Source organism: Monodon monoceros, unplaced genomic scaffold (genome assembly GCF_005190385.1).
Source record: "Monodon monoceros isolate NGI ecotype Baffin Bay Population unplaced genomic scaffold, NGI_Narwhal_1 Super_Scaffold_7, whole genome shotgun sequence".
NCBI lineage: Eukaryota > Metazoa > Chordata > Mammalia > Artiodactyla > Monodontidae > Monodon > Monodon monoceros.
The window spans coordinates 62,141,118-62,154,698 of NW_021703784.1; the positions used below are offsets into that span (position 1 = coordinate 62,141,118).

At 38.5% G+C, this 13,581-nt stretch overlaps 1 protein-coding gene across 1 annotated transcript in view; it reads right to left on the minus strand.

Annotated features, from left to right (window-relative positions):
- The window catches only part of SBF2 (SET binding factor 2), a 451,879-nt gene that overhangs the window by 30,366 nt on the left and 407,932 nt on the right, over positions 1-13,581 (minus strand). The window contains exons 29-32 of the mRNA XM_029208916.1: positions 8,765-8,949; positions 4,034-4,210; positions 1,494-1,595; positions 589-774 (exon numbers count right to left, since the gene is read on the minus strand). Coding sequence (XP_029064749.1) covers positions 589-774; positions 1,494-1,595; positions 4,034-4,210; positions 8,765-8,949 — 650 coding nt within the window. The remainder of the gene's footprint in view (positions 1-588; positions 775-1,493; positions 1,596-4,033; positions 4,211-8,764; positions 8,950-13,581) is intronic.

Below are 13,581 nucleotides of genomic sequence, written 5' to 3' on the forward strand. Positions count from 1 at the left end.
AGGGATGGAACCCGTGTCCCCTGACTTGGCAGGCAGATTCTTAACCACTGTGCCACCAGGGAAGCCCTCTGTCTGGTCTCTTGATTAGCCCTGATTATGCCACCCAGTAGAACTGAGCCATTGTTCTCAACCTCAGAGGCTTGCCTGGTCGGGCCCTGATTCTTTCTCTAGGGGTTTAGCTCTACCTCCTATATTTTCAGGCATAAAGTAGGGTCCTCCCCAAATGGGAAGACCACGTGCTGGATTTCAGGCTTGGCCAACACCTAGAGAGTTTTAGTGTTCTACACTAGATCAAACCTTCTTCGAGAACAAGCCAAGTTTGCTCCGTTACATTAGATGGTAATTTAGAGTGCTGCCTGCTTCACTTGGGAGCCAGCTCGATAGCCAGCTCAGCTAGCCTAGTTTCAGAAACCAACTAGTTTTTTCTTTTCCATTTCCAGGAATCTACTGCTGAGATTTTAGCAAGTCTTACGGCTGAGTCCATCAGAGCTGTGACATAAAGGTACCTGGCACAGCAATGCAATGCTCAGTAAATGCTAGGTCTTTTCTTTCTCTCGTATCAAGTCGATTTAAGCTTGCTCTACTTACCTGGTGTACACAATCTAAGAACTGTAGGAAGACTGGAGTGAAACCACTGCCCTGACAGCTGAGGGTCAAGCTGCTCCGCTGACTGAATTTATGACCAAAAGAGAGCCACTCTTTTTCGACCAGCATCCGGAAGCCTTCAAGTGTCCTATAAAAGGGGTCACTGAGTAACTGAACCAGGGAGGTCACCTAGGGTACAAGCAGGTTGGATACTTCATTACTTTCAGTCCTGAAAAATTCCTGCTTCTAAGACAAAGCACTTCCTTTTGATGACAGCTAATTAACAAGCAAAGTTACCTGGATGGCAAATTTGTTCACTAACTGCTCCAGGACAGCTAAGTGAATTAATTCTACAAACTTTCCATTAAAAACTGAGACTCAAATTCATTTTGGCTACATTTTCCTTCAGAGGAGACTTAAGAATTTAATCCTTGCCTGGCCAGTTTGCTGACTGTGGCCTTCTCCTAGGTTAATTAATAAGGTCAGAGGATCAGTTCAAACCTACATCTACTTTTTGGCAGATGTAGATTAATGTTTTACTGTAGATTATACTCGTACTTTTCCTTTTCACTCTGGAGTGAGTAAAGAAGGGGCTTACAGAGAACCAGAGAAAGGACTGACAAAACATGGGAAGGATGGTCCATGTCCTACACCGCTGGTCATGCTTGCATGATGCTTCTGTGGTGTGGGAGCCTGATGCCCTGAGCCAGAGCTCCAGGCTCTGTAGGGCCTGGAAACTCACGGCACAGAGCTTTTTGATGGATACCAGGTGGTGTTTAACAGAGGACTTTCTCTGTCCATAAACACATTAGTCATTATACACAAGATTCATCTGCAGAATTTTAAAATAACTAAATTAAAATACAAATATAAAATTAAATATCTGAAAATATGTTTTAATCATTTACTTGTGCAGTGATGTCCCAGCCTTCTTCCAAACACACCCAAACTGAGGAACCATTCTCAAGTACTTCTGATACAACCACCGCAAGCTGCAATACCCTGTGAAGCTAAGGGATAAGAACGGAGGCCACAGTTAGACCAAGTGCTTTCTGAGCACCAAGAACAGACAGACTTGCTACCAACCTTAGATAATCAAACAAGTTAGGGATTAAAATATTTGGACAAAAGAATCTCATGAATTTTAAATACTTAAAGTTCTTTGTCAAAATCAAGATTAAGCAATGACACATTTTAAAACAATGTGTTCAAGTGATACTTAATGAAATAAACTGACCTTACAAGATTCCCCTCAAAGCGGAAGAGCTATAATTCTTTCCAGTGGAAAAGAGTGAGGTTCTATGCGGCCCTCGCAACATAGTTATTAGATTTAAAATTTGTTCTTATGTGATATAGTGAGTTCTATTTCCGACGGCTGCACAACTTTGTAAATATACTAAAAAGTACTGAATTGTGTACTTTTTTTCATTTTAAAACCCTCTAATATTAGAGAAAATATACCTACAAAAAAAATCTCAGGAGAAATAAAAATATTACAAAATATATATAATGCATCTCCCCAGATATTGCTTCTATCAAATGTGAATTCTATACTAAAGTATTTGTACTGTGTATTAAATGGGAAGAAAACTTTTATTTGTGCTCAGCTTTTTAAGCCAAGACAACTGACTCCAAGTCCCTTATGAACAATTAGGGTGTGAGCAAAGCATATAGATTTCAAAACTAAATGTGTAACATTCTGGTTTAAAAAAAATTTTAAACATTACTTGACATAACTTGTAGAATGAATCCAACTCTGAACTGAAACAAAACACTCCCACCCCCATATTTTAAACAGAGCTAGGCTATTTTTTAAAATTATTTTTTTAACGTCTTTACTGGAGTATGATTGCTTTACAATGGTGTGTTAGTTTCTGCTTTATAACAAAGTGAATCAGCTATACATATACATACATCCCCATATCTCTTCCCTCTTGCGTCTCCCTCCCACCCTCCCTATCCCACCCCTCTAGGTGGTCACAGAGCACCGAGCTGATCTCCCTGTGCTATGCAGCTGCTTCCTACTAGCTATCTATTTTACATTTGGTAGTATATATAAGTCCAAGTCACTCTCTCAGTTCATCCCAGAGCTAGGCTATTTTAAACACAGGAACAAGGCACATGTCCTCTTCAAGAATGGGAAGGTCCTCACTCACTGTTCCTATAACACAACTATTACCTGAATTCTCTTGGGCTTAGCATGTGCTCTGAGTTAACTTTTAAACTGCCAATATCCCAAGTGGGGCAATGTTTTCCATTGTTTTTAGTCAGTAACTTCTGATATGAATCCACTTTGAAGTAAGGAGTAGAACACAGAATAGGAGAAACATAGATGGATAGGTTGAGTGGTAGGAAGACTTTGGGGCTGGGGCTTATAACTTAGGGACAGCAGGGAGTATTGATCAGCTCCTTCCATGGGTACTCAAAGTATCCTGAATTGCCTTAACAGTAATTAACACAGCCTCATATAATAGCTAATTGTATATGTGGCTGTTTTCCTAGAGTTTAAGTAAGTACCCTTGAGAATAGTCACTGCCTTGGGTACTTACATCATTTCCTGGCTTTTTTTTTCTTTTTAGTCCAATGTACTGTGGGAAACAACCCTTTTTCCTCTTCAAGAGAAGCAGGAGAAAAAAAAAAAAAGAGAGGCGGGAGGCTTGGAGGTCAATGTGGACAGGGGATAGGGGGGCTGTGTGCTCCTACAGGGGGAGAAGGAATAATGGACATAGCACCAGGGGCCTAAAGACAAGGCTGAAGGCTATATTGCAGAGAGGTCTTGGCCAAATATCTGCATCAGTGTCTAAAACATGCATGTCATAAATAGAAATGTGGGTTAGGTGTGCTGGCATACCTATTGCTCCTTAATTTCTCAATAAGCGTTCAGTTAAAAACATCCCAAGCTTGACTTAGCTGAAGGAAGGATATGTGGTTTTTCCTAAACCTTAGGTAGGCTTCAGGGCAACCAATGTGCCTTTGTTGGGCTGGCTTGGGAGTGAAGCCACAATCTAGAGACACAGAACAGGCGGAGACAAATAGAAAGTGAGAAAGTAAGAGGAAAAGCCCCTTGGAGTCACCTAGAAATCACATGCTGTCCTGGATCCTCACTCTGTTAGTAACAGAGCAGGAGCCCTATAAATACATGTTGTTTAAATTTGTTGTATATCAAAAAGTTTCCATCTAAAAATAATAATCTCCTTCTTAGCATCCTATGGAAACCAAGCAAGTTTCAACAACAGAGAGAGAAAAACCCAGGGATGGAGAATTCTACCCCTTCAGTTCCTATATCACATGGTTCCCTGGAACTGAAAGGCCTTTACAGAGGGCACACAATCAACGGAGAATGTCAGGTAGTGGGGAACACAATATTTTTTTCCTCAAATATCAATTCTGTATACCCACTTGGGCCTCTCTTTCCTTGAGTTATAAGATAAGCTGCTTCAGACATTACCTGTGGGAACCACTCAGAGTCTCCTAGGGCTCTCAGGAAGGTCACTTCTGAGTCAGTAGGGATGGTGCTTGGGACACAAGCTCTCATCAGTTTTTTAAAACTGGCTTTCACTTGTCGGATGTCATGAAATTCAACAGGAACAAACTCACAATTTAAAGCAAATTCTAACTTGAAGTTCTGTGGATGAAGATGCAGAGAGAATTAGACGACGTGTTATAGGTAAAAAAACAATGTTTTCAACAGGGTAATGCTTAGTGATATACAGTTAGTTGAGGCCAAAGAGCTGCAGGGGCTGCAGTGGATCAAGAAAGTCCATCATTTTTCGCTAATGTGTCAGTGTTGCTGGAAAGAGCCATTCAGTAAAGTCTAGTGGTTTGACTTAGCTTGCTGTCACTCTGAGAACTTGAAGAGGCTACTAGTAGACTGGAACCTGATGGAGCTTATAGGACCAAATATAAGCTACTTACAAGGCCATGAACCTGGAGGTCTAAGGAGGAACCAATGACGCATGACAGCGTGATTAATCTAAAACTGTAAACTAAGTCTCCCCAAGATGTGAATTATAATTAAAAGGTAATATGCTGTTGAGGTTCCAGAGCTCTACAAATTAAAGTTTATAGACATACACATTTGTTTCTTATTATGCAAGTAAAACATAGTCATTGTGAAAATGAAAAAAAAAAGCAGAGATAAACACTGAGAAGAATATAAAAATCACTATCTCACTGCCCTACGACTACTAATATTGTATTCTTTTAAAGCCAATAATAAAAAAATATATATACAGTAAAACATGAAAGGCTTTGTTGATTTCTAACTTTTGGCCTATTTTTCACTCAGTATGACACATATATCAATCTTTGTTTCCGTATTTTTATCATTTATATTTTTAATCCATATGGAATTTTTTCTATGTGAGTTTGCAATTTTAACTAAAGAATGCTAAATTGGTGGCCCATTGAAATAGTTTATTTTGATAATCTAGTTGCCTACTTCTGAAGACGATTTAAAAGTTCTCTAACCTCTTACGCCAAAGAATGAATTAATTTTCTCATGTTCTTTTCACTTCACATTCTGCCCAAATTACTCTACTGGATCATCTGCTTTTCTAAGAGTAAACTGCTTTTTGGAGATTGGCTGTACAATAATATGGATGTACTTAGTTAGCACTGCTGAACTATACATGTTAAGATGGTAAATTTTATGTTATTTCTATTTTACCACAATTAAAAAAAATTGCTGCCAAAGACATATATTGGGTCTGCTTCATGTCTTATATTGGTTACTTTATTTTTTAAAGGCCTATTAAAGTTTCAAAATAAAAAGTAAAAACCCCCAAGTTTTTTTTCTTAAACAGCATTACCAATGTATATTAAGGAAAAAAAAAAAGTTTCTTTGTCTTAGTAATTCCACTTTTAGGAAGCTAGCCTAAAGAAATAATCTAAAATGTAGGAAAAAATCCTCTAGTGGATTGTATCTCAATAAAAAATAAAAATAAAAAGCTATACGCTTGAAAATGTGACTGCAATTTTACATATAGATGATAAAGAAAGAAACCGAAACATCCAACAAAACAGAAAGTTATGGGACTTCCCTGGTGGTCCAGTGGTAAAGAATCCACCTTCCAATGCAGGGGACGTGGGATGATCCCTGGTAGGAGAACTAAGATCCCACATGCTGCGGGGCAACTAAGGCCGCGTGCCACAACTATTGAGCCTGTGCACCTCAACTAGAGAGCCTGCGTGCCACAAACTACAGAACCTATGTGCTCTGGAGCCTGCGTGTCACAACTACAGAGCCCATGCGCTCTGGAGCCCACGTGCCACAACTAGAGAGAGAAAACCCACACGTCACAACTAGAGAGAAGCCCGCGTGCCACGCCAAAAGGATCCCTCATGCTGCAATGAAGATCCCACATGCCATGATGAAGACCAGACACAGCCGAAAAATAAAAATAAATAAAAGGAAAATAAATATTAAAAAACGGACTGAATGTTTAAAACAAAAGTTATGCAGTGATTAAAATAAATATGAAATCTATTATACAACATGGAAAGATGGCTTGAGATAAAGAACTTAGCACTATGAGAACATGAGTTCTTTTCTGTTAGTTTTTTTTAAAATCTTTTTTTGCTTTAAACGTTCTATGCAATTCAAAACATATTATTACAATCCAGATATATTTACCAAGACATTTAGACATTTATATTCCTGAGTATAGTTCACTGTGCTATACAGTAGGCCCTTGTTGGTTATCTACTTTATTTTTTAAAATTTTCATTGGAAAATTGACTTACAGTGTCGTGTCATATTGGTTGTTTTAAAAACATATAAAAAATAGTTTACTTTTCAGAAAAACTAGATTCCTTTCCATTTCCCAACCATACTTGAGCTAGGTATACCTACCTTATAAAGCAGGAGTTATCAACCATCGTGTTCGACACACTGTTAAGATTATGAAGAATTTGTTACTAAGTATAAGATATTAAAGTATGTGAATTAAAAAAGGTAAATAAGGGCAATTCCAGATTGTTTAGAATGAGTCACTCTCACTTATTTGCTTTCCTATGTTTCCTTTGTTGGGATAAAAAGGTGTGGAGCTGCAACTAGGCAGCACTGTGCTGGCTAGACTGTGGCGCACGTCAGACAGATATGCGCCCATACTCTACAGACACAGTTGAATTAATAAAAAGCAAAATGTGAAGGAATATACACAAATCCTAATAACTATTGTGCCAGAAATTATGTTTGGAATTATGTTTTTAAAATACAGTATTTTATTGACGAAAGAAAGAAAGAGAAAGGAGGGAGGGAGAGAGGGAGGAAAGGAGGAAGGGTCCCAATTGGTCAGTCTTTCTTACTCATATATGCATGATCACACAGCTTATCTGAGGACTGATGTGCAAAGGGAATAGCAGAGGTGAGCATTCAGGAGACAAACCTTGGGGAGTGACTCAGATCATAAATAAGAGGTGTGCTGAAGTGGGCAAAGTCTGTGCTCTGGGAAAGACACTGGTGCCAAGGAGGCTGTGCAGGCATCCCTGGACTACTGTTGAAAAATGTCCCAACTATTTTCTGGATATAAAATTATCTGCTGTATCAGAAGACACGTGTGCATATTTAAAAACTGAGCGTTACCCAGCAGTTTCACTCCCTCTACCCTAAAGCTTGGTGACTAAGTGACTGCAGTAGTCCAGGCAGTGGGAGAAGAGCTAGCAAAGCCAGACTGCCACTGAAGAGCTGACTCAGTCACTGGCATCCTGAGGACCAAGCATGTGGGATCCTGCTCACAGCCTCCATTTTACAGTTCAGCTGAACGTCTGTCTAGATTGTCCAGTGCTCACTGGGGCACTGGACTAAACTTTGAGGGGATTTCTGAATTAACAAATACTTTTAGGGACTTCCCTGGTGGTCCAGTGGCTAAGAATCTGTCTTCCAATACAGGGGACGCGGGTTCGATCCCTGATCACAGAACTAAGAGCTCACATGCTGCAGGGCAACTAAGTCTGCGCACCGCTACTACTGAGCCCGCACGCCACAACTAGAGAAGCCCGTGCGCCACAACGAAAAGCCCGCGTACCGCAATGAAGACCCAGCACAGTCAAAATAAAAAACAAAAACAAAACCCCCCCAAAAAACCCCAAATACTTTTATTTCCCACACACCTGTCAGTAGTAATGAAATTTATTCTGTAATGTGTGAACTGCAAAAACATTAAACCCCAAGGAATTATTGTTGCTTTTGGAGATAGAGACTATCTTTACAATTTATGGGACTTGAGCATAGTGAAGCTCTTTAACATAATAATTTAAAAGTAAGAATAAAGGGGCTTCCCTGGTGGTGCAGTGATTAAGAATCCGCCTGTCAATGCAGGGGACACCGGTTTGAGCCCTGGTCCGGGAAGATCCCACATGCCGCAGAGCAACTAAGCCCGTGCACCACAACTACTGAGCCTGTGCTCTAGAGCCCGGGAGCCACAACTACTGAAGCCTGTGCGCCTAGAGCCTGTGCTCTGCAACAAGGGAAGCCACCGCATTGAGAAGCCTGTGCACCGCAATAAAGAGTAGCCCCCACTCGTCTCAACTAGAAAAAGCCCGGGCAGCAACGAAGACCCAATGCAGCCAAAAAAAAAAAAAAAAAAAAAAAGTAAGAATAAAGTTGATTACCAGCTAATATCTTACATTTTCTGACATGTCTTAGGACGTGTCACTCTATATAGTCTTGAGAACCCTTAAAGAATGTAACTTAAGAAGTGTAGCCTTGGCCTTCCCTTGCCTCCATATGCAGTGCCACTCTTCCTTCTTGTAGCTTTATCAATAGGTTTACAAGAACAAAAACATCTGTTTTGCCATGGGCACAGATTCCTATGGAAGCTGAACTAAGACAGTGGAAAAACACAGCCTGGATAAGCCTTATTTTTTTAACGTACACTCCCTAATATTCATGATATTTATGCTGATTTTAAAAATGATTATGAATAAGCACTTGTTTTCATGCCTAATAAATATGCATTGTGTATATGCATGTGTATCTCTATCTACATAAGTACAGGTAGACATACATGTATACATATACATGAGCTAATTTTTTTAAAGATTATTAACTCCAGGTTAAGACTCCATGCAGCAAAAAAGAAAAAAAAAATTTCTAGGAAAGCTGGTTTATGAAATAAGTTTTATACACTGCCTTCACGTATCCATGAAGTTTCTAAGTGAGAAAAAGAAATCTTACCCTTAGCTGCGACTTCTCACCAAATATATAAAGGGCTGCTTGGCGTTTCAAGAGCTGGTTTTGCAGGTAAGTGCTGTTACTGAAGGACGTCGAGTGATCCTTGCCTGCCAGCCGGGCGCCAACATCAACGAAGGATGTTGGAGAGCTGATCAGGCGAGCGCTAGAGCGAAGACTTGCCCAAACACCTTCACAAAAGTCAAAACAATTGAGTGAGATAATCTGATGTGAGAATGACACTGAATAGGGGAAAAGATGCATACTCTGTGGGTACAGTTTTAGAGGTAACAGCAAATTAATTCATCTAAGTAATCATGTATCATATTGGTCATTTGTCATTTACTTTTGCATCATATAAGCATTATTAATATAGTATTTCAAAAATCATTTGGCTCAGAGGAACCTAATAAGTCACCCAAGTCAATTCTATTTTTGTATACTGATATAAATTCAGTAATTATAAGTAAATACTGGTATCATAAATAGAGTGCACTGGCTCTAGGAAAGAAAAAATGCGGGCAGGATGCAATAATGAAGCCTAGGAAGGAAAACGTGGAGTAAATTTCTCAGGGCTTCAAGAAAGAAGGAACATTATTCTGCTTTAGTCAGTCAATTTAACCATAAAACCACATTAAGAAATAAATTAGAACTTTACTAAACCCACTAAAATCTGAGAATTAATATTTGTGTATCATGCCAAAATAATGTAATTTTAAGTCAGTAAAAGTTATATTTTAGTCTTTTTTCCCCCAGTATCCAGGAAAAACAGTGAGAAGTTATAAATTTAGTAATGTGCATTTCACTGAATCTTAGGAAGCTTTATTTAAAAGGTATAGTCAGAAGCAGATGTCTTCTAAGGGAAAGGTCAAGCTAAGCTACTGGAAGGATCTCATAAGTTGACCTTAATTATATTAATTAGAAAAATCAAGGATTTCTAATATGCAAGTGAGACTATCAAATATTAAATATCTAAACACAAAGGCATATAATAAGTCCCAGATTTGACAGAGCTCCTTACAAATGCCCACAGACTGTAGCGTTCAGGCTGGTGACGGAGTCACAGTGGTACATAACACTGCCACTGCTTACCTAAAGTGCATTCTCTAGATTTGGAAAGGCTCTCTGAGAAGCTTTAATCTTTGCCAAATGTTAAATCAAGCCATGTTTCTAGGTGACTACAAGTCATCATGATAATGTCACATCTGCTTCTCTTTATAAGCATCTATAGGGTCAGGAGACCAGTTCTCAAGAAAAGGTATTGTAAATTTCTGCTTAACATGGATGAAACTTTCTATTATAACCTATGAGTTTTCTTAGATGTTACAGCAAGTGTTAATTTTTCGGTAAATGGCATCACAGAGGAAATTCAGAATGTGGATGAGAATAAAGATAATTTGACAAACAAATGTGAAAAAAGTCACTTGTAACACATATGCTTTCATATGAAGATGGTTAAAAAGAGTGACACATCAGGACAGATAATACAGTACCTTGATAATGGACTCTTCCCTTAGCTGAAGATTTGGGATTTGACTGAGTAAAACATTTATCTCTGTACCCATGCACTGGTAGGCAAGATTAAAGAAGGAAGAAGGAATGAAATGTATATAGCAGCAAACATCAGAGCAAATGGAGTAAGAAAAGAACAGGTTAATTTTAAACATTAAGTTAATGATAGGGGAAAAATGTAAATATATTAAAAGCAGAAGATTTGATTAACAAATAAAAAGCTGCACAGTCACACAAAAAGATGAACTGAGTGCCTGTTAAATGAAATTTCAGCACTTGTTTATAAATACTATAAAAGCACAATGAAATGGACAGCGCAGCAAAGAGTGCCACTAAAAAATTATACCAAATGGAATAAGCTTTTGGAGGTTGTCATTTGGTGAGAAACAAATTTTTATAATAAAATTAAGGAATTTGGGGAGGGGTGAATGTTAGGAATACACTGGCCCTAGCATTTAAGGAGGCTGACTGATTGGCAAATACGATGTGTCGTACAACATGTTTGTTCTTTGAGCAAGGCCATCATATCAGGAATGAACCTCTAACAACCATTTGGAATAACAAAGGGCATGTTTTTGCAGTAGAGCATTAAGCATTGCCACACTATCTTCTTTTTTTCCTCTTTTCATTTGGAAATTCCATTTATTTTCCATAAGCAGATAGATAGTTACAAGCAGCAAAAATTTATGACCCTGTGACAATACCCAATGCCACTAAAAATACAGCTTGTGATGGTTGACGTAATGACTTCTCCTAAAATCCCTATTTGCACCAAAATGATAGGCAGTATCAAAGATAATACTTTTGTAATTTGAGTAATATTGTTTTTTTCCAACAGAAAGAAAGTGCTTCGTGACTTATCGCAAACTTTACCTGGTAATAACAATAACGGTGAGCAGTAAGTTACAGTTATATTCTTTCCTGAGTAAAGGAACTGCTCAAATCACTTAAGGAAAATGATTCTGTACTTATTCAGGATTGAAAACATTAATGGCAGGATTATTAAGCTATCCATTTCAAAACTGCATAAAATATGACATAATTTGATAAAAGAAAAATCATCATAAGTGATTTTTCATTTCTGCCTCACTCCTTTGGAAGTAGGAAATGAAGGGCCTTGATGGCTTTAGTGGCCAAAGGAAGTCAGAAAGCTAAGGGTTGCAGAGGCACTGGCTGATTATACACAGAGAATGCTACTGCAAGACAGAACAAAGACCTGGAACAGCATGAAAAAGGCACAGGGACTCCTGTGTGCGAGCCAACCACTCTCCTTTCTGCCAAGGTTTTAAGCTTTCCTATTGGAATATGGATCATTAAATGCTTACAGTGAAGCCTGAGTGGTTGGTTCCTGATTCTGAGATACTGTTCCCTAAATATATCATTTCCTTATGCTAGTCCCTTGGCCTAGAATGACTTCTCCCATTTCTTTACCTGACAAACTTCTTATTCCTTAAGATCCAGGAACAATGTAAACTCCTCTGAAAAGCATTCTTGACTGTCCTCCTAGAGTTGTAGACAGCTCTATCTGAACTCTGATCCCATTGCACTGTGATTATTTGCACATTTTATTCTACTTGATTGTGTACTCCAAAGGGCAGGGACCTAATCACATTTACTCTTATATCCATGCTGAGAGCCTGATATCTAGGTACTGCAAACATTTGTTGATTATTTTCTTTTTGAAAATTGATACATATGAGCTGTTGTAGTTCTCTACTATACTTTCAACTCAATTATTTGCCCTGAAAGAATGAAAAGGGTATTAATTAAAAAAAAATTAAGCACTTTCTCAAACAGAGCCTCATTAATGAAAAACTGCCAAGTGTTTATCACCTAGCAGAAAATCAGCAATGAGAAAACGGGCTGTACTGATATGGGGCCAGCAGGGCTTGGAGAACCGTAAGTCCATCTGGCAGTCACATTAACCAAAGGCATTACACTACTGCATTGGTGGCGAGGTCTGCTTAGCTTCCTGAGTGATTCCTAGGTGTCAAATACTTGTCCTGAGCATGTAACACCGACCTGGAGCGGTGTTTTTCCAGACTGCAGGGTCCTCCTTAGTGGTTTGTGAAATCATTTTAGAAGGTCAAACCAGTATTTTTAAGGAAGTGAAACAGATTAGAGTGGAAAATACTATGAGCACTGCATGTGGTATAGATGAATATTGTTTCATGAAACTTTCGTTATAGTCTATATACATTTTGCATTGTGACTTAGTACTACCTTTGTGATATAAAATGTATATGTATACATATAGATATAAAATGTATTTCTTACTGTGAGCCATGGTCAAAAAAGGTTGAAAGTTACTGGTCTAGGCCTAAGACACATTCTCCTTTATCTGCTTGCCTTTGGCCAGTGAGAAGCAACCTGGCTTAAGGTAATTTACATACAAATGTAGACTCTCCTCCCATTTCAGTGGAGTATTATGCAACAATAATGACAACAACCTCAACAATAATAATGGAACTAACATTTACTGAGCTCCTGTTAATAACGAGCCACTTACTAAGTTAAGTGCTTTACATATATTATTTCATTCATTCCCCATAACTATTCTAAAGCTAGAATACTTTTTATTATCTCCATTTTACAGATGAGGATGCTGAAAATTACGAAGTTTCCTGAATTGCTTAATATCATACACTAAGTGGTAGGACTGCAGCTTGAATCTGAATGTAACTGAACCAAACTCTTAATGTCTTCTCTTCTAAGCAACCATGTCACCCTGGATCTGTCCAGCAGGGTCTGGCTAAGGGGACTGTTTCAGGGAAGAAGTGATACAGTTCATCCCACCCATGGGAGTGCAATGTTGTTCAGAGCATGAGCATTTCCTAAGCAATGGTATTGTTCTCTCTACTCTGTTCAGAACAAAGGAGAGAAGGAAAAGAGATGCTTGGGTTGGACGTGACGACAGGGTATATTGAATTTATGGATGTGACCTTATGCCTAGCACAGTGCATGAGGTATAAGCTATATTCAGTGAAGGCTGCACTGAAATGGACTGACCTAATCCTAGTCCCAATTATGCTCTTGGCTGCTAAGTGATCTTGGCTAAGTCACATCATCTCTCAAAGCCTCCTAAAGTACATGTCCTGGAGGTTATTTCAAGGATAAAATAACACTGTAGAGGAACTTAAAGGGCTATGAAAATGTAAAGGATGAAAAATTTAAAAGCTGCCTCCATGTGGCTACTTCTCAAATATACCCAGGTATTTCATTTTTATATTTAAGAGGCAGATTTTCTCATGGCATTTTTCTATACTACAAGATAATTTATCCAAGTTGCAAATACTTGCATTTTCCCCATG